At 46.0% G+C, this 20,400-nt stretch overlaps 1 protein-coding gene across 5 annotated transcripts in view; it reads left to right on the top strand.

Moving 5' to 3' along the window:
• Positions 1-498: 498 nt before the first annotated feature.
• AMPH (amphiphysin) overlaps positions 499-20,400 on the top strand; it is a 305,154-nt gene continuing 285,252 nt past the window's right edge. For 2 of the 5 annotated variants that reach the window (XM_073678259.1, XM_073678256.1), the window contains exon 1: positions 499-665. In XM_073678259.1, the coding sequence (XP_073534360.1) occupies positions 597-665 (69 nt within the window). In that variant the 5' untranslated portion in view covers positions 499-596. The remainder of the gene's footprint in view (positions 666-20,400) is intronic. The other 3 variants (XM_073678254.1, XM_073678255.1, XM_073678257.1) reach the window with 2 other exon arrangements.

Below are 20,400 nucleotides of genomic sequence, written 5' to 3'. Positions count from 1 at the left end.
AGGGTGATCACGCTATTGATTTAATTTAGCTTTCTCTGTTTTGTTCATTCACTTTGCATTTTGTTGATAAAATAATCTATTAACACTTTACGAAATCATTCTTACTGTGCACCATATTTTTCCACACCTGCCTAAATCTTTTGCACAATACTGTATATATATAATCAGTGTAAATATATACAGTTAGTGAACTAGCACATCAGTAGGCAGCCTGTGGACAAGGTTAGCTGGAGGGGTTTATGGAAGGGCTGCCATTTTTCAGCTTCTTGAATCTGCCACTTCAGAACCTTGGACAGCTGCAGACACTTGGCTCCGTCTTAGTGTGTGATCCTCCTGCAGTCACTCCTTGCCTGCTGCCGCCTATATAATGATGTCCTCCTTCCACTGTCACCAGCCATTATAAGAGCCCATGTCCTCCTCACTATGTGCTGCTGGTGTTTTCTGGTGCTCCCTTCTCTTCATCTTCTCTTTTTCATCCCAGCACTCCCCACTCCACTCCACACACGTCTCCTCCTCTTCCTCCCCTCCCTTCTCATTTTCTCTCAGCCTCCAGGCTCCATCTGATTCCTCTCACTTGGCTCCCTGGACCAGCAGCCATGGCTGATATGAAAACAGGCGTCTTTGCTAAAAATGTCCAGAAAAGGCTGAGCCGGGCTCAGGAGAAGGTGAGTGCTCCACAGCTCTGCTCCATGGCTGACTGGCAGCCTGGCCTCCGTACAGTGAGCAGGGGCAGCCTGCTGTAGTTGTGCTCAGCGGCATCTCCCGTGTCAGCTCCATGCAGGCCTGCATGTACAGCCAGGCGTTATCATGGCTTATTGTATCTGGGGTCAGCAGGGAAGGGATAATGTGTGTACATGCAGGTGGGAGCAGGGCTGAATGGCTGCCTCCTAAGCCATTGCTTCTTCCAGGTACCAGCTTGCATCCCTTCTGCTGTCAGTGGAGTGTCATGCTGAAGGGGAGGGAGTGTCTGTGTGTGGAGCGCTCCGGGCAGCCAAGGGTTACATGCACTGCTGCAGCATCAGGGAATATATTGCAAAGCTGCACTGCCAGCAATGGTGGGAGGGACGGCATGCTGCAGCCCAGGAGGGAGCACTTCTACAAGGTCGAACTGCTGCAGAACTGTATGTGCAGGACTGCAAAGCCAAGACTACCCAGCAGCTGCCCCCTGCCATGTCTCACCTAGAAGTGAGAGTGGACTTGTTAATGCTACAGACAGGGGATGGAGAGATGGCAGCTACACCTGTGTGTACAAACCCAGCTAACTACAGAATACAGGAGAAAAAAGGGATTTATATCTATCTCATTTCTCAGAACTCATACCTAGCTCTATCTATTATCTATCTAATATCTATTATCTATCTAGATCTAGTATCTATCTATTATCTAATATACCATATATTTATCTATCTATCCAATATATCATCTATCTATAATCTATATATCTATCTATATAGTATCTATCTTTATATCTATCCAATATATCATCTATCTATCTATCTATCTATCTATCTATCTATTATCTTTCATCTATCTCACTTACTCTTGTCAAGGTCACATGTATTTTAATAGGGTGCTTTTGCCAGTATATAATATTGTACATTTCCAATAATAGACCTGTTTTCTCTATTATATGACCAATTAGTAATAATGTTTTTACTGATAAGAATAATATTAGACAATAAAGATGCATTTACACTGCATGATTATACTTGCCTAGGATTGCTGGTTTCCCAACGATCAAAGCACTCATTCGTAGGGTGAAATTATGTTTTGTGCTGCATAAAAGATCCTGGAAAGCTTAGGAAGGATTTATAAATGCATTTTGTTGCTTTGGTGCCAGATACAAGAAAAGGCACTGGTGTATTGTAATCTCCAGTCATTACCCTGGTGCCCTACTATACATTGTAATGTAACTCCGGGGCGTTTCTTTTGGCCCTTTGAAATGTTGACTAGGAAGAAATTTAGGCCAAATGGCAGCACAATGGGCCAAGTCCTGCTGTAGAAAGATTACATCTGTCATTGTGATTTGTTGGGCAGATAAACAATCTGCTGTCACTTGTCGCCACCCCCACACATGCACATGTTCAATGCAGTAAGAGGATTGTGTCCCTGTTAACCTTTTCACTGATCCATGGCGGCTGGTGGTGTCACTGTTCTAGGTGCAGCCAGGGCTTTTCTTAGTCCTGAAATCCAATGTGAGGTCAGGTCTCAGGCCTTCACTAGACAAGGGGAGAACCTAATACAAGAGATCCAATATGCTTAGTATTCTGCTAATTGCAAATGTGTACATGATATCATATAGCTTACAACACACCTGTATAGTACATCCAGCCACATATGCAACCTTTAAATACTGCCTTTGCTTTCCAAAGCCCTTGAATGGCACATAACACTGGCATTCAGTGACTTCCATCTCTTGGTGCTCGCCTTGTGTCAGTCCTCACTGTGCTTCCAGTTCATTAATCAGGTGGAGCAGGGTGAACAGTGCGGTAGGTCCTATCCATGATCAGAACATGAAATAACACCATAATGAATTGTATAAAAATATTCATACTATATGCATCGCCAGTAATCAATCTATATTATAGTCCATGGAAAATAGAAAAAAGGTGGCACTCACCGTCCTCTTAAAAAAGGACCCATGAAGCGCAGCTAGCGCGAAACAGCCGTCGTCCATTCAGCAGCCACATGATCACACCGCTGCAATGTTGTAAGGACACGAAATAACGTTTTTTTAAGAGGACGGTAAGTGCCACCTTTTTTAAGAGGACTGTAAGTGCCACCTTTTTTAAGAGGACGGTGAGTGCCACCTTTTTTCTATTTTCCATGGACTATGTTATTCGCAGCTAGCGCAAAACAGCCGTTGTCCATCCAGCATCCACATGATCACACCGCTGCAATGTTGTAAGGACATGAAATAAAGGTTTTTTTAAGAGGACGGTGAGTGCCACCTTTTTTCTATTTTCCATAGACTATGCTATTTGCACTTTTTTCATGGTGAGCACCCAAGTTCCCAGAGCCATAATGTGATCCACCTGTCCAGAGTAGGCTTGATTGTGTCAGCGTGAAGTGTTTTCTGGTGTCGGCTTTTTTCTTTTTCTCCTCCAGTGTTCATAAATACTATATTATATGCCTTTTTGGCCAACCGTATTCACACATATTTGTATGCTAGTTCCCAGTGTGGGAAAAGTATCATTGGCTCCTATGTGATAGTTCTACAAATTCATCAATATATATCAATATCTGTAATGTCTAACACCAAATAGCTAATGAGCTTATTGGAAATCAAATCATTTTATCAATGCTAGAAAATGGTTTAGAAAACCATTATCCTAATCTGGATCAACATTAGCAGAAAATGAAAATGTAGATCATAGTGGCAAAAGATGCATGTTGTGAAGTAAGGGATTAAAGAGGCATTTATTATAGCTATGCCATGCATGGGTAACCTGACCATCTGCATACTGTGTCACTTAATACAACCCATGGACAGTGTCTTTCTTCACCTTCAGACTGGAACTATCTCAGATTTCTCGAGCAAATATTGTGCATCGTTTTAATAATTACCTGTATATGGAGAAAGAGTGACCTGGGGAAGCAGAATGGGATGTTTAGTTTTTACCCCCAAGTAACTTCAAGCTTTTATTTTTAAAGCTTTGATATGAATTGGCTGTTTTATAGTTTCCTAGCTCAAGGAGGTTATATTACAAAGAACCGACCTTGTGATCTTTAGTGCCATAAACCCTGCTTCCCTAACCAACCTGCTACATCTGCCTGATAAGTTCCCCTCCAGCAGGGGATGGCTATCCATGTAATACAGAGAGAATAGGGGCGTTTACACTGCAAGATAATCGTGAGCATGCCTTGTTAAAAATGCTTTTTCATGATTATCTTGCCGTGTAAACAGGCTGTCGATCATGCTTGTTCATCAGGTGAAATGATCTTTTAAGCAGCATAAAAGATCATTGTTCTTAGTGGTGCATTGTCCTGTGTAAACAGGACTCGTGCTGCTGAGAACCATGGCGGCCTATGTGCACTAACAGTTCTAGTATAAATCGCTCAGTGCATATAATTTTTTTTGGTCTGCTGAGTATACAGGCATTCAGACGACCGCCAATTGGTAAACGTTTACTGATCGGTGGTCGTATCGGGCCATGGGTCGGTCTGTATAAATGGACTCGAAGAATAGCTCTCTGTTCTGGTTTGCAGAGAGGTGCGCCAAGTGCTCTGCTATAACGTCCATGGGGACTGTTTTTGTATGACAGCCACATGAAAGCTTGTGTAGGCATTTGCAATTATTTTCTATTGGTCCGATGTATCAAACATAAAAAGTGATCAATAATCAAGACTTCAGCTTCTATGCAGATACAGATCATGTCTCAATAGTACGGACATACAACAAACCCTATGCAGTCTGCACCTTATGTCTTGCAAGAGCGTTTGACTGCAGGACTGGCCGACACAGGTACTTTTAAGTCTGTAATCATGCAGATGCTTAGCGCTGCACTCTGCATAGCTGCTAAGGATGCTAAATAGTTGAAAAATAGTTGATACAATTGAAAAAAAGACACAGGTCCATCAAGTCTAACCTATAGCTTGACATGTTGATCTAGAGCAGTGTTTCCCAAACCCCATCCTCACGGCCCCCCACAGGTCATGTTTTCAGGATTTCCATAGTATTGCACAGGTGAGAGAATTCCTGATGCCTTGATGATACTTCCATCACCTGTGTAATACTAAGGAGATCCTGAAAACATGACCTGTGGGGGGCCGTGAGGATGGGGTTTGGGAAACACTGATCTAGAGAAAGGCAAAAACCCCAGAAGGCAAATGTTAATTGCTCCATATTAGAGGAAAAAAATCTTCCCGGCTCCAAAGATCAAAATACATTTGTAGGTTAAGATCTCACCACAGAATCCAGTGTCCATAAACTGTAACATTACATTTTTCAAGAAAGACATCCAGGCCCTCCTTTTGTGGTGAATCCCTCATTACATCATGTGGCCGAGAGTTCCATAGTCTCCCTGCTCTTACAGGAAAGAATCAATGTCTGTGATAATGATTCACCCTTCTTTCCTATAGACATGGAGGATGCCCCCTTGTTACTGTTGAAGGCCTAGGTGTAAAAAGATCAAATATTTCTACACTGTAATTAAATTGTCCCTAAGACCTCCTTCACATGCTGGTGTTTAACCACATACGTGTAAAAGTAGTACCGGTGTCATCAGTGTTTTGGATCAGTGTGTCATCAGTGTACGGTCCATGTGACACATGGTCAGTGAAAAAACACAGACATGTGAATAGCACCATGGATCATAATGGGTACGTGTGGGATGAAAAAGCGGATACAACACGTACGTGTAACACGGTTGTCTAACTGAGGCCTAAGCTTTCTTTTTTCCAAACTAAATAAACCCTAAGGCTTCATTCACACGTACGTGTTGCACGTACGTTAGTTTTTTCATGGATACAGTCTGTCTTTTTTCATCAGCATGGAAGAAAAGGGCCAATACAAATCTATGTGGCCATAAAAACACATATAGCACATGGATGGCATCGCAAGGACCGTGCACTGGTGACACACTGATGGTAAAAACGGACACAAGTATAAGCAGGTACCAGAATGCAACAGACAGAGGTAACGGCCCGCCTCGCACGTCCTTCCTGGTCGCCGGCCCGACCGTGAATCTCTGATCTGACACCTCCGGAGCTTCTGTGACGTCCTGTCACTGGCGCACACGTCAGAGAACCGTGCCACCTCAATCTGTTCCCGTCCTGACGACTGACATCACCCGGGTGAGGAACCTTGACTGGCGTCGCTCGGATCTTCGGGGCTTGAATGTCGACGTCTGGGCTGGGAGGATACGCGGCACTTTTCTTCCTGACAGGAGCTCCGGACGTGGCTGTTGCGCCTCCCGTCTTTCTTCTCGGTACCAGAATCACCTCAGAACTTGCACACGCTCTGTTTTTCTCCTGAGCAGGATTCCCTGACAATGCTGTCCCCAGAGTCCCGATCACACTCCACCCCTCTGCCAGCCTCCATGCTGTTCTGGTTCCACAGTGGCTTCTTACACATGGACCGTGCACTGATGACACACTGATGGTAAAAGCCGATACATGGACCGTGCACTGATGACACACTGATGGTAAAAACCGACACATGGACCATACACTGATGACACACTGATGATAAAAGCCGACACATGGACCAAACACTGATGGTAAAAGCTGACACATGGACCAAACACTGATAACACACAGATGGTAAAAGCCAACACATGGACCGTACACTGATAACACACTGATGGTAAAAGCCGACACATGGACCGTACACTGATAATACACTGATGGTAAAATCCGACACATGGACCGTACACTGATGACACACTGATGGTAAAAACCGACACATGGACCATACACTGATGACACACTGATGGTAAAAACCGACACATGGACCATACACTGATGACACACTGATGGTAAAAACCGACACATGGACCATACACTAATGACACACTGATGATAAAAGCCGACACATGGACCAAACACTGATGGTAAAAGCTGACACATGGACCGTACACTGAAGACACACTGATGGTAAAAACCGACACATGGACTATACACTGATGACACACTGATGATAAAAGCCGACACATGGACCATACACTGATGACACACTGATGGTAAAAGCCGACACATGGACCATACATGGATGACACACTGATGATAAAAGCTGACACATGGACCGTACACTGATGACACACTGATGGTAAAAGCCGACACATGGACCGTACATGGATGACACACTGATGATAAAAGCCGACACATGGACCGTACACTGATGACACACTGATGGTAAAAGCCGACACATGGACCATACACTGATGACATACTGATGATAAAAGCCGACACATGGACCAAACACTGATGACACACTGATGATAAAAGCCGACACATGGACCGTGCACTGATGACACACTGATGATAAAAGCCGACACATGGACCGTACACTGATGACACACTGATGGTAAAAGCCGACACATGGACCATACACTGATGACATACTGATGATAAAAGCCGACACATGGACCATACACTGATGACCTACTGATGATAAAAGCCGACACATGGACCAAACACTGATGACACACTGATGATAAAAGCCGACACATGGACCGTGCACTGATGACACACTGATGGTAAAAGCCGACACATGGACCGTGCACTGATGACACACTGATGATAAAAGCCGACACATGGACCGTGCACTGATGACACACTGATGGTAAAAGCCGACACATGGACCGTACACTGATGACACACTGATGATAAAAGCCAACACATGGACCGTGCACTGATGACACACTGATGATAAAAGCAGACACATTGACCGTGCACTGATGACACACTGATGGTAAAAGCCAACACATGGACCGTACACTGATGACACACTAGTGATAAAAGCCGACACATGGATCGTGCACTGATGACACACTGATGGTAAAAACCGACACATGGACCATACACTGATGACACACTGATGGTAAAAACCGACACATGGACCATACACTGATGACACACTGATGGTAAAAACCGACACATGGACCATACACTAATGACACACTGATGATAAAAGCCGACACATGGACCAAACACTGATGGTAAAAGCTGACACATGGACCGTACACTGAAGACACACTGATGGTAAAAACCGACACATGGACCATACACTGATGACACACTGATGATAAAAGCCGACACATGGACCATACACTGATGACACACTGATGGTAAAAGCCGACACATGGACCATACATGGATGACACACTGATGATAAAAGCTGACACATGGACCGTACACTGATGACACACTGATGGTAAAAGCCGACACATGGACCATACATGGATGACACACTGATGATAAAAGCCGACACATGGACCGTACACTGATGACACACTGATGGTAAAAGCCGACACATGGACCATACACTGATGACATACTGATGATAAAAGCCGACACATGGACCAAACACTGATGACACACTGATGATAAAAGCCGACACATGGACCGTGCACTGATGACACACTGATGATAAAAGCCGACACATGGACCGTACACTGATGACACACTGATGGTAAAAGCCGACACATGCACCATACACTGATGACATACTGATGATAAAAGCCGACACATGGACCATGCCGACACATGGACCATACACTGATGACATACTGATGATAAAAGCCGACACATGGACCAAACACTGATGACACACTGATGATAAAAGCCGACACATGGACCGTGCACTGATGACACACTGATGGTAAAAGCCGACACATGGACCGTGCACTGATGACACACTGATGATAAAAGCAGACACATGGACCGTGCACTGATGACACACTGATGGTAAAAGCCGACAAATGGACCGTACACTGATGACACACTGATGATAAAAGCCAACACATGGACCGTGCACTGATGACACACTGATGATAAAAGCAGACACATTGACCGTGCACTGATGACACACTGATGGTAAAAGCCGACACATGGACTGTACACTGATAACACACTGATGGTGAAAGCCGACACATGGATCGTGCACTGATGACACACTGATGGTAAAAGCCAACACATGGACCGTGCACTGATGACACACTGATGATAAAAGCAGACACATTGACCGTGCACTGATGACACACTGATGGTAAAAGCCGACACATGGACCGTACACTGATAACACACTGATGGTGAAAGCCGACACATGGATCGTGCACTGATGACACACTGATGGTAAAAGCCAACACATGGACCGTGCACTGATGACACACTAGTGATAAAAGCCGACACATGGATCGTGCACTGATGACACACTGGTGATAACAGCCGACACATGGACCATACACTGATGACATACTGATGGTAAAAGCCGACACATGGACCAAACACTGATGGTAAAAGCGGACACATGGACTGTACACTGATAACACACTGATGATAAAAGCCGACACATGGACCGTGCACTGATGACACACTGATGATAAAGGCCGACACATGGACCGTGCACTGATGACACACTGATGGTAAAAGCCGACACATGGACCGTGCACTGATGACACACTGATGGTAAAAGCCGACACATGGACCGTACACTGATGACACACTGATGATAAAAGCCGACACATGGACCGTACACTGATGACACACTGATGGTAAAAGCGGACACATGGACCAAACACTGATGGTAAAAGCGGACACATGGACTGTACACTGATAACACACTGATGGTAAAAGCCGACACATGGACCGTGCACTGATGACACACTGATGGTAAAAGCCGACACATGGACCATACACTGAAGACACACTGATGGTAAAAGCCAACACATGGACCATACACGGATGACACACTGATGGTAAAAGCCGACACATGGACCGTACACTGTTGACACACTGATGATAAAAGCCAACACATGGACCGTGCACTGATGACACACTGATGATAAAAGCCGACACATGGACCGTGCACTGATGACACACTGATGGTAAAAGCCGACACATTGACCGTACACTGATGACACACTGATGATAAAAGCCAACACATGGACCGTGCACTGATGACACACTGAAGATAAAAGCCGACACATGGACCGTACACTGTTGACACACTGATGATAAAAGCCAACACATGGACCGTGCACTGATGACACACTGATGGTAAAAGCCGACACATGGACAGTGCACTGATGACACACTGATGGTAAAAGCCAACACATGGACCGTGCACTGATGACACACTGATGATAAAAGCCAACACATGGACCGTGCACTGATGACACACTGATGGTAAAAGCCAACACATGGACCGTGCACTGATGACACACTGATGGTAAAAGCCGACACATGGACCATACACTGAAGACACACTGATGGTAAAAGCCAACACATGGACCATACACGGATGACACACTGATGGTAAAAGCCGACACATGGAACGTGCACTGATGACACACTGGTGATAACAGCCGACACATGGACCGTACACTGATGACACACTGATGGTAAAAGCCAACACATGGACCAAACACTGATGGTAAAAGCGGACACATGGACCAAACACTGATAACACATTGATGATAAAAGCCAACACATGGACCGTACACTGATAACACACTGATGGTAAAAGCCGACACATGGACCGTACACTGATGACACACTGATGATAAAAGCCGACACATGGACCGTACACTGATGACACACTGATGGTAAAAGCGGACACATGGACCAAACACTGATGGTAAAAGCGGACACATGGACTGTACACTGATAACACACTGATGGTAAAAGCCGACACATGGACCATACACGGATGACACACTGATGGTAAAAGCCGACACATGGACCGTACACTGTTGACACACTGATGATAAAAGCCAACACATGGACCGTGCACTGATGACACACTGATGATAAAAGCCGACACATGGACCGTGCACTGATGACACACTGATGATAAAAGCCGACACATGGACCGTACACTGATGACACACTGATGATAAAAGCCAAAACATGGACCGTGCACTGATGACACACTGATGGTAAAAGCCGACACATGGACCGTACGCTGTTGACACACTGATGATAAAAGCGAACACATGGACCGTGCACTGATGACACACTGATGGTAAAAGCCGACACATGGACCGTACACTGATAACACACTGATGGTAAAAGCCGACACATGGATCGTGCACTGATGACACACTGATGGTAAAAGCCGACACATGGACCGTACACTGATGACATACTGATGGTAAAAGCCGACACATGGACCGTACACTGATAACACACTGATGGTAAAAGCCGACACATGGACCGTACACTGATAACACACTGATGATAAAAGCCGACACATGGACCGTGCACTGATGACACACTGATGGTAAAAGCTGACACATGGACCGTACACTGATAACACACTGATGGTAAAAGCCGACACATGGACCGTACACTGATAACACACTGATGATAAAAGCCGACACATGGACCGTGCACTGATGACACACTGATGATAAAAGCCGACACATGGACTGTACACTGATAACACACTGATGGTAAAAGCCGACACATGGACCGTACACTGATAACACACTGATGATAAAAGCCGACACATGGACCGTGCACTGATGACACACTGATGGTAAAAGCTGACACATGGACCGTACACTGATAACACACTGATGATAAAAGCCGACACATGGACTGTACACTGATAACACACTGATGATAAAAGCCGACACATGGACTGTACACTGATAACACACTGATGGTAAAAGCCGACACATGGACCGTACACTGATAACACACTGATGATAAAAGCCGACACATGGACCGTGCACTGATGACACACTGATGGTAAAAGCTGACACATGGACCGTACACTGATAACACACTGATGGTAAAAGCCGACACATGGACCGTACACTGATAACACACTGATGGTAAAAGCCGACACATGGACCGTACACTGATAACACACTGATGGTAAAAGCCGACACATGGACCGTACGCTGTTGACACACTGATGATAAAAGCGAACACATGGACCGTGCACTGATGACACACTGATGATAAAAGCCGACACATGGACCGTGCACTGATTACACACTGATGGTAAAAGCCGACACATGGACCGTACACTGATAACACACTGATGGTAAAAGCCGACACATGGATCGTGCACTGATGACACACTGATGGTAAAAGCCGACACATGGACCGTACACTGATGACATACTGATGGTAAAAGCCGACACATGGACTGTACACTGATAACACACTGATGGTAAAAGCCGACACATGGACCGTACACTGATAACACACTGATGATAAAAGCCGACACATGGACCGTGCACTGATGACACACTGATGGTAAAAGCTGACACATGGACCGTACACTGATAACACACTGATGGTAAAAGCCGACACATGGACCGTACACTGATAACACACTGATGGTAAAAGCTGACACATGGACCGTACACTGATGACACACTTATGACAAAAGCCGACACATGGACCGTGCACTGATGACACACTGATGATAAAAGCCGACACATGGACCATGCACTGATGACACACTGATGGTAAAAGCCGACACATGGACCATACACTGATAACACACTGATGGTAAAAGCCGACACATGGACCGTACACTAATAACACACTGATGGTAAAAGCCGACACATGGACAGTACACTGATGACACACTGATGGTAAAAGCCGACACATGGACCGTACACTGATGACACACTGATGATAAAAGCCATCACATGGACCGTACACTGATGACACACTGATGATAAAAGCCGACACATGGACCATACATGGATGACACACTGATGATAAAAGCCGACAAATGGACCGTACACTGATGACACACTGATGGTAAAAGCCGACACATGGACCGTACATGGATGACACACTGATGATAAAAGCCGACACATGGACCATACACTGATGACATACTGATGATAAAAGCCGATACATGGACCAAACACTGATGACACACTGATGATAAAAGCCGACACATGGACCGTGCACTGATGACACACTGATGATAAAAGCCGACACATGGACCGTACACTGATGACACACTGATGGTAAAAGCCGACACATGGACCATACACTGATGACATACTGATGATAAAAGCCGACACATGGACAATACACTGATGACATACTGATGATAAAAGCCGACACATGGACCGTGCACTGATGACACACTGATGGTAAAAGCCGACACATGGACCGTACACTGATAACACACTGATGATAAAAGTCGACACATGGACCGTGCACTGATGACACACTGATGATAAAAGCCGACACATGGACCGTGCACTGATGACACACTGATGGTAAAAGCCGACACATGGACCGTACACTGATGACACACTGATGATAAAAACCAACACATGGACCGTGCACTGATGACACACTGATGGTAAAAGCCGACACATGGACCATACACTGATAACACACTGATGGTAAAAGCCGACACATGGACTGTACACTGATGACACACTGATGATAAAAGCCGACACATGGACCGTACACTGATGACACACTGATGATAAAAACCAACACATGGACCGTGCACTGATGACACACTGATGATAAAAGCAGACACATTGACCGTGCACTGATGACACACTGATGGTGAAAGCCGACACATGGATCGTGCACTGATGACACACTGATGATAAAAGCCAACACATGGACCGTACACTGATGACACACTGATGGTAAAAGCCGACACATGGACTGTACACTGATGACACACTGGTGATAACAGCCGACACATGGACTGTACACTGATGACACACTGATGGTAAAAGCCGACACATGGACCAAACACTGATGGTAAAAGCGGACACATGGACTGTACACTGATTACACACTGATGATAAAAGCCGACACATGGACCGTGCACTGATGACACACTGATGATAAAAGCCGACACATGGACCGTGCACTGATGACACACTGATGGTAAAAGCCGACACATGGACCGTACACTGATGACACACTGATGATAAAAGCCGACACATGGACCGTGCACTGATAACACACTGATGGTAAAAGCCGACACATGGACCGTGCACTGATGACACACTGAAGATAAAAGCCGACACATGGACCGTACGCTGTTGACACACTGATGATAAAAGCCAACACATGGACCATACACGGATGACACACTGATGGTAAAAGCCGACACATGGACCGTACACTGTTGACACACTGATGATAAAAGCCAACACATGGACCGTGCACTGATGACACACTGATGATAAAAGCCGACACATGGACCGTGCACTGATGACACACTGATGGTAAAAGCCGACACATGGACCGTGCACTGATGACACACTGATGGTAAAAGCCGACACATGGACCGTACACTGATGACACACTGATGATAAAAGCCAACACATGGACCGTGCACTGATGACACACTGAAGATAAAAGCCGACACATGGACCGTACGCTGTTGACACACTGATGATAAAAGCCAACACATGGACCGTGCACTGATGACACACTGATGATAAAAGCCGACACATGGACCGTGCACTGATGACACACTGATGGTAAAAGCCGACACATGGACCGTACACTGATAACACACTGATGGTAAAAGCCGACACATGGATCGTGCACTGATGACACACTGATGGTAAAAGCCGACACATGGACCGTACACTGATGACATACTGATGGTAAAAGCCGACACATGGACTGTACACTGATAACACACTGATGGTAAAAGCCGACACATGGACCGTACACTGATAACACACTGATGATAAAAGCCGACACATGGACCGTGCACTGATGACACACTGATGGTAAAAGCTGACACATGGACCGTACACTGATAACACACTGATGGTAAAAGCCGACACATGGACCGTGCACTGATGACACACTGATGGTAAAAGCCGACACATGGACCGTGCACTGATGACACACTGAAGGTAAAAGCCGACACATGGACCGTACACTGATGACACACTGATGATAAAAGCCAACACATGGACCGTGCACTGATGACACACTGAAGATAAAAGCCGACACATGGACCGTGCACTGATGACACACTGATGGTAAAAGCCAACACATGGACCGTGCACTGATGACACACTGATGATAAAAGCCAACACATGGACCGTACACTGATGACACACTGATGATAAAAGCCAACACATGGACCGTACACTGATGACACACTGATGATAAAAGCCAACACATGGACCGTGCACTGATGACACACTGAAGATAAAAGCCGACACATGGACCGTGCACTGATGACACACTGATGGTAAAAGCCGACACATGGACCGTGCACTGATGACACACTGATGGTAAAAGCCGACAAATGGACCGTGCACTGATGACACACTGATGGTAAAAGCCAACACATGGACCATACACGGATGACACACTGATGGTAAAAGCCGACACATGGACCGTACACTGTTGACACACTGATGATAAAAGCCAACACATGGACCATGCACTGATGACACACTGATGATAAAAGCCGACACATGGACCGTGCACTGATGACACACTGATGGTAAAAGCCGACACATGGACCGTGCACTGATGACACACTGATGGTAAAAGCCGACACATGGACCGTACACTGATGACACACTGATGATAAAAGCCAACACATGGACCGTGCACTGATGACACACTGAAGATAAAAGCCGACACATGGACCGTGCACTGATGACACACTGATGGTAAAAGCCAACACATGGACCGTGCATTGATGACACACTGATGATAAAAGCCGACACATGGACCGTACACTGATGACACACTGGAGATAAAAGCCGACACATGGACCGTGCACTGATGACACACTGATGATAACAGCCGACACATGGACCGTACACTGATAACACACTGATGGTAAAAGCCGACACATGGACCGTACACTGATGACACACTGGTGATAAAAGCAGACACATGGACCGTGCACTGATGACACACTGATGATAACAGCCGACACATGGACCGTACACTGATAACACACTGATGGTAAAAGCCGACACATGGACCGTACACTGATGACACACTGATGATAAAAGCCGACACATGGACCGTACACTGATGACACACTGATGGTAAAAGCCGACACATGGACCAAACACTGATGGTAAAAGCTGACACATGGACCGTACACTGAAGACACACTGATGGTAAAAACCGACACATGGACCATACACTGATGACACACTGATGATAAAAGCCGACACATGGATTGTACACTGATGACACACTGATGACAAAAGCCGACACATGGACCGTGCACTGATGACACACTGATGATAAAAGCCGACACATGGACCATGCACTGATGACACACTGATGGTAAAAGCCGACACATGGACCATACACTGATAACACACTGATGGTAAAAGCCGACACATGGACCGTACACTAATAACACACTGATGGTAAAAGCCGACACATGGACAGTACACTGATGACACACTGATGGTAAAAGCCGACACATGGACCGTACACTGATGACACACTGATGATAAAAGCCATCACATGGACCGTACACTGATGACACACTGATGATAAAAGCCGACACATGGACCATACATGGATGACACACTGATGATAAAAGCCGACACATGGACCGTACACTGATGACACACTGATGGTAAAAGCCGACACATGGACCGTACATGGATGACACACTGATGATAAAAGCCGACACATGGACCATACACTGATGACATACTGATGATAAAAGTCGACACATGGACCAAACACTGATGACACACTGATGATAAAAGCCGACACATGGACCGTGCACTGATGACACACTGATGATAAAAGCCGACACATGGACCGTACACTGATGACACACTGATGGTAAAAGCCGACACAAGGACCATACACTGATGACATACTGATGATAAAAGCCGACACATGGACCATACACTGATGACATACTGATGATAAAAGCCGACACATGGACCGTGCACTGATGACACACTGATGGTAAAAGCCGACACATGGACCGTGCACTGATGACACACTGATGGTAAAAGCCGACACATGGACCGTACACTGATAACACACTGATGATAAAAACCAACACATGGACCGTGCACTGATGACACACTGATGGTAAAAGCCGACACATGGACCGTACACTGATAACACACTGATGATAAAAGCCGACACATGGACCGTGCACTGATGACACACTGATGATAAAAGCCGACACATGGACCGTGCACTGATGACACACTGATGGTAAAAGCCGACACATGGACCGTACACTGATGACACACTGATGATAAAAACCAACACATGGACCGTGCACTGATGACACACTGATGGTAAAAGCCGACACATGGACCGTACACTGTTGACACACTGATGATAAAAGCCAACACATGGACCGTGCACTGATGACACACTGATGATAAAAGCCGACACATGGACCGTGCACTGATGACACACTGATGGTAAAAGCCGACACATGGACCGTGCACTGATGACACACTGAAGATAAAAGCCGACACATGGACCGTACACTGATGACACACTGATGGTAAAAGCCGACACATGGACCGTACACTGATGACACACTGATGATAAAAGCCGACACATGGACCGTACACTGATGACACACTGGTGATAAAAGCAGACACATGGACCGTGCACTGATGACACACTGATGATAACAGCCGACACATGGACCGTACACTGATAACACACTGATGGTAAAAGCCGACACATAGACCGTACACTGATGACACACTGATGATAAAAGCCGAAACATGGACCGTACACTGATTACACACTGATGGTAAAAGCCGACACATGGACCAAACACTGATGGTAAAAGCTGACACATGGACCGTACACTGAAGACACACTGATGGTAAAAGCCAACACATGGACCGTACACTAATGACACACTGGTGATAACAGCCGACACATGGACCGTACACTGATGACACACTGATGGTAAAAGCCGACACATGGACCAAACGCTGATGGTAAAAGCGGACACATGGACCGTGCACTGATGACACACTGATGATAAAAGCCGACACATGGACCGTGCACTGATGACACACTGATGGTAAAAGCCGACACATGGACCGTACACTGATGACACACTGATGATAAAAGCCGACACATGGACCGTGCACTGATAACACACTGATGGTAAAAGCCGACACATGGACCGTACACTGATGACACACTGATGGTAAAAGCCAACACATGGACCGTGCACTGATGACACACTGATGGTAAAAGCCGACACATGGACCTTACACTGATAACACACTGATGATAAAAGCCGACACATGGACCGTGCACTGATGACACACTGATGGTAAAAGCCGACACATGGACCGTACACTGATGACACACTGATGATAAAAGCCGACACATGGACCGTACATTGATGACACACTGATGGTAAAAGCCGACACATGGACCGTACACTGATGACACACTGATGGTAAAAGCCGACACATGGACCGTACACTGATGACACACTGATGATAAAAGCCAACACATGGACCGTGCACTGATGACACTGATGATAAAAGCCGACACATTGACCGTGCACTGATGACACACTGATGGTGAAAGCCGACACATGGATCGTGCACTGATGACACACTGATGGTAAAAGCCGACACATGGACCGTACACTGATGACACACTGGTGATAAAAGCCGACACATGGACCGTGCACTGATGACACACTGGTGATAACAGCCGACACATGGACCGTACACTGATGACACACTGATGGTAAAAGCCGACACATGGACCGTACACTGATGACACACTGGTGATAAAAGCCGACACATGGACCGTGCACTGATGACACACTGGTGATAACAGCCGACACATGGACCGTACACTGATCACACACTGATGATAAAAGCCAACACATGGACCGTACACTGATAACACACTGATGGTAAAAGCCGACACATGGACCGTACACTGATGACACACTGATGATAAAAGCCGACACATGGACTGTACACTGATGACACACTGATGGTAAAAGCGGACACATGGACCAAACACTGATGGTAAAAGCGGACACATGGACTGTACACTGATAACACACTGATGGTAAAAGCCGACACATGGACCATACACTGAAGACACACTGATGGTAAAAGCCAACACATGGACCATACACGGATGACACACTGATGGTAAAAGCCGACACATGGACCGTACACTGTTGACACACTGATGATAAAAGCCAACACATGGACCGTGCACTGATGACACACTGATGATAAAAGCCGACACATGGACCGTGCACTGATGACACACTGATGGTAAAAGCCGACACATGGACCGTACACTGATGACACACTGATGATAAAAGCCAACACATGGACCGTGCACTGATGACACACTGAAGATAAAAGCCAACACATGGACCGTGCACTGATGACACACTGATGGTAAAAGCCAACACATGGACCATGCACTGATGACACACTGATGGTGAAAGCCGACACATGGATCGTGCACTGATGACACACTGGTGATAAAAGCCGACATATGGACCGTGCACTGATGACACACTGATGATAAAAGCCGACACATGGACCGTGCACTGATGACACACTGATGATAACAGCCGACATATGGACCGTACACTGATAACACACTGATGGTAAAAGCCGACACATGGACCGTACACTGATGACACACTGATGATAAAAGCCGACACATGGACCAAACACTGATGGTAAAAGCCGACACATGGACCGTACACTGAAGACACAGTGATGGTAAAAGCCGACATATGGACCGTGCACTGATGACACACTGATGGTAAAAGCCGACACATGGACCGTACACTGATGACACACTGATGGTAAAAGCCGACACATGGACCGTGGACTGATGACACACTGATGATAAAAGCCGACACATGGACCAAACACTGATGGTAAAAGCCGACACATGGACCGTACACTGAAGACACAGTGATGGTAAAAGCCGACATATGGACCGTGCACTGATGACACACTGATGATAAAAGCCGACACATGGACCGTGCACTGATGACACACTGATGACAAAAGCCGACACATGCACCGTGCACTGATGACACACTGAGGGTAAAAGCCGACACATGGACCGTACACTGAAGACACACTGATGGTAAAAGCCGACACATGGACCGAGCACTGATGACAAAAGCCGACACATGGACCGTGCACTGATGACACACTGATGATAAAAGCCGACACATGGACCGTACACTGATGACACACTGATGGAAAAGCCGACGCATGGACCGTACACGGATGACACACTGATGGTAAAAGCCGACACATGGACCGTACACTGTTGACACACTGGTGATAAAAGCAGACACATGGACCGTGCACTGATGACACACTGATGATAACAGCCGACACATGGACTGTACACTGATGACACACTGATGGTAAAAGCCGACACATGGACCGTACACTGATGACACACTGATGGTAAAAGCCGACACATGGACCGTACACTGATGACACACTGATGATAAAAGCCGACACATGGACCGTACACTTATGACACACTGATGGTAAAAGCCGACACATGGACCAAACACTGATGGTAAAAGCCGACACATGGACCGTACACTGTTGACACACTGGTGATAAAAGCAGACACATGGACCGTGCACTGATGACACACTGATGGTAAAAGCCGACACATGGACCGTACACTGATAACACACTGATGATAAAAGCCGACACATGGACCGTGCACTGATGACACACTGATGGTAAAAGCCGA

The sequence above is a fragment of the Phyllobates terribilis genome, unplaced genomic scaffold (assembly GCF_046119375.1).
Source record: "Phyllobates terribilis strain yellow unplaced genomic scaffold, ASM4611937v1 Scaffold_4__5_contigs__length_816908805, whole genome shotgun sequence".
In the NCBI taxonomy this organism is placed as follows: domain Eukaryota; kingdom Metazoa; phylum Chordata; class Amphibia; order Anura; family Dendrobatidae; genus Phyllobates; species Phyllobates terribilis.
The sequence above is the reverse complement of the archived record's forward strand: the minus strand, read 5'-3'. Positions and strand labels throughout refer to the sequence as shown.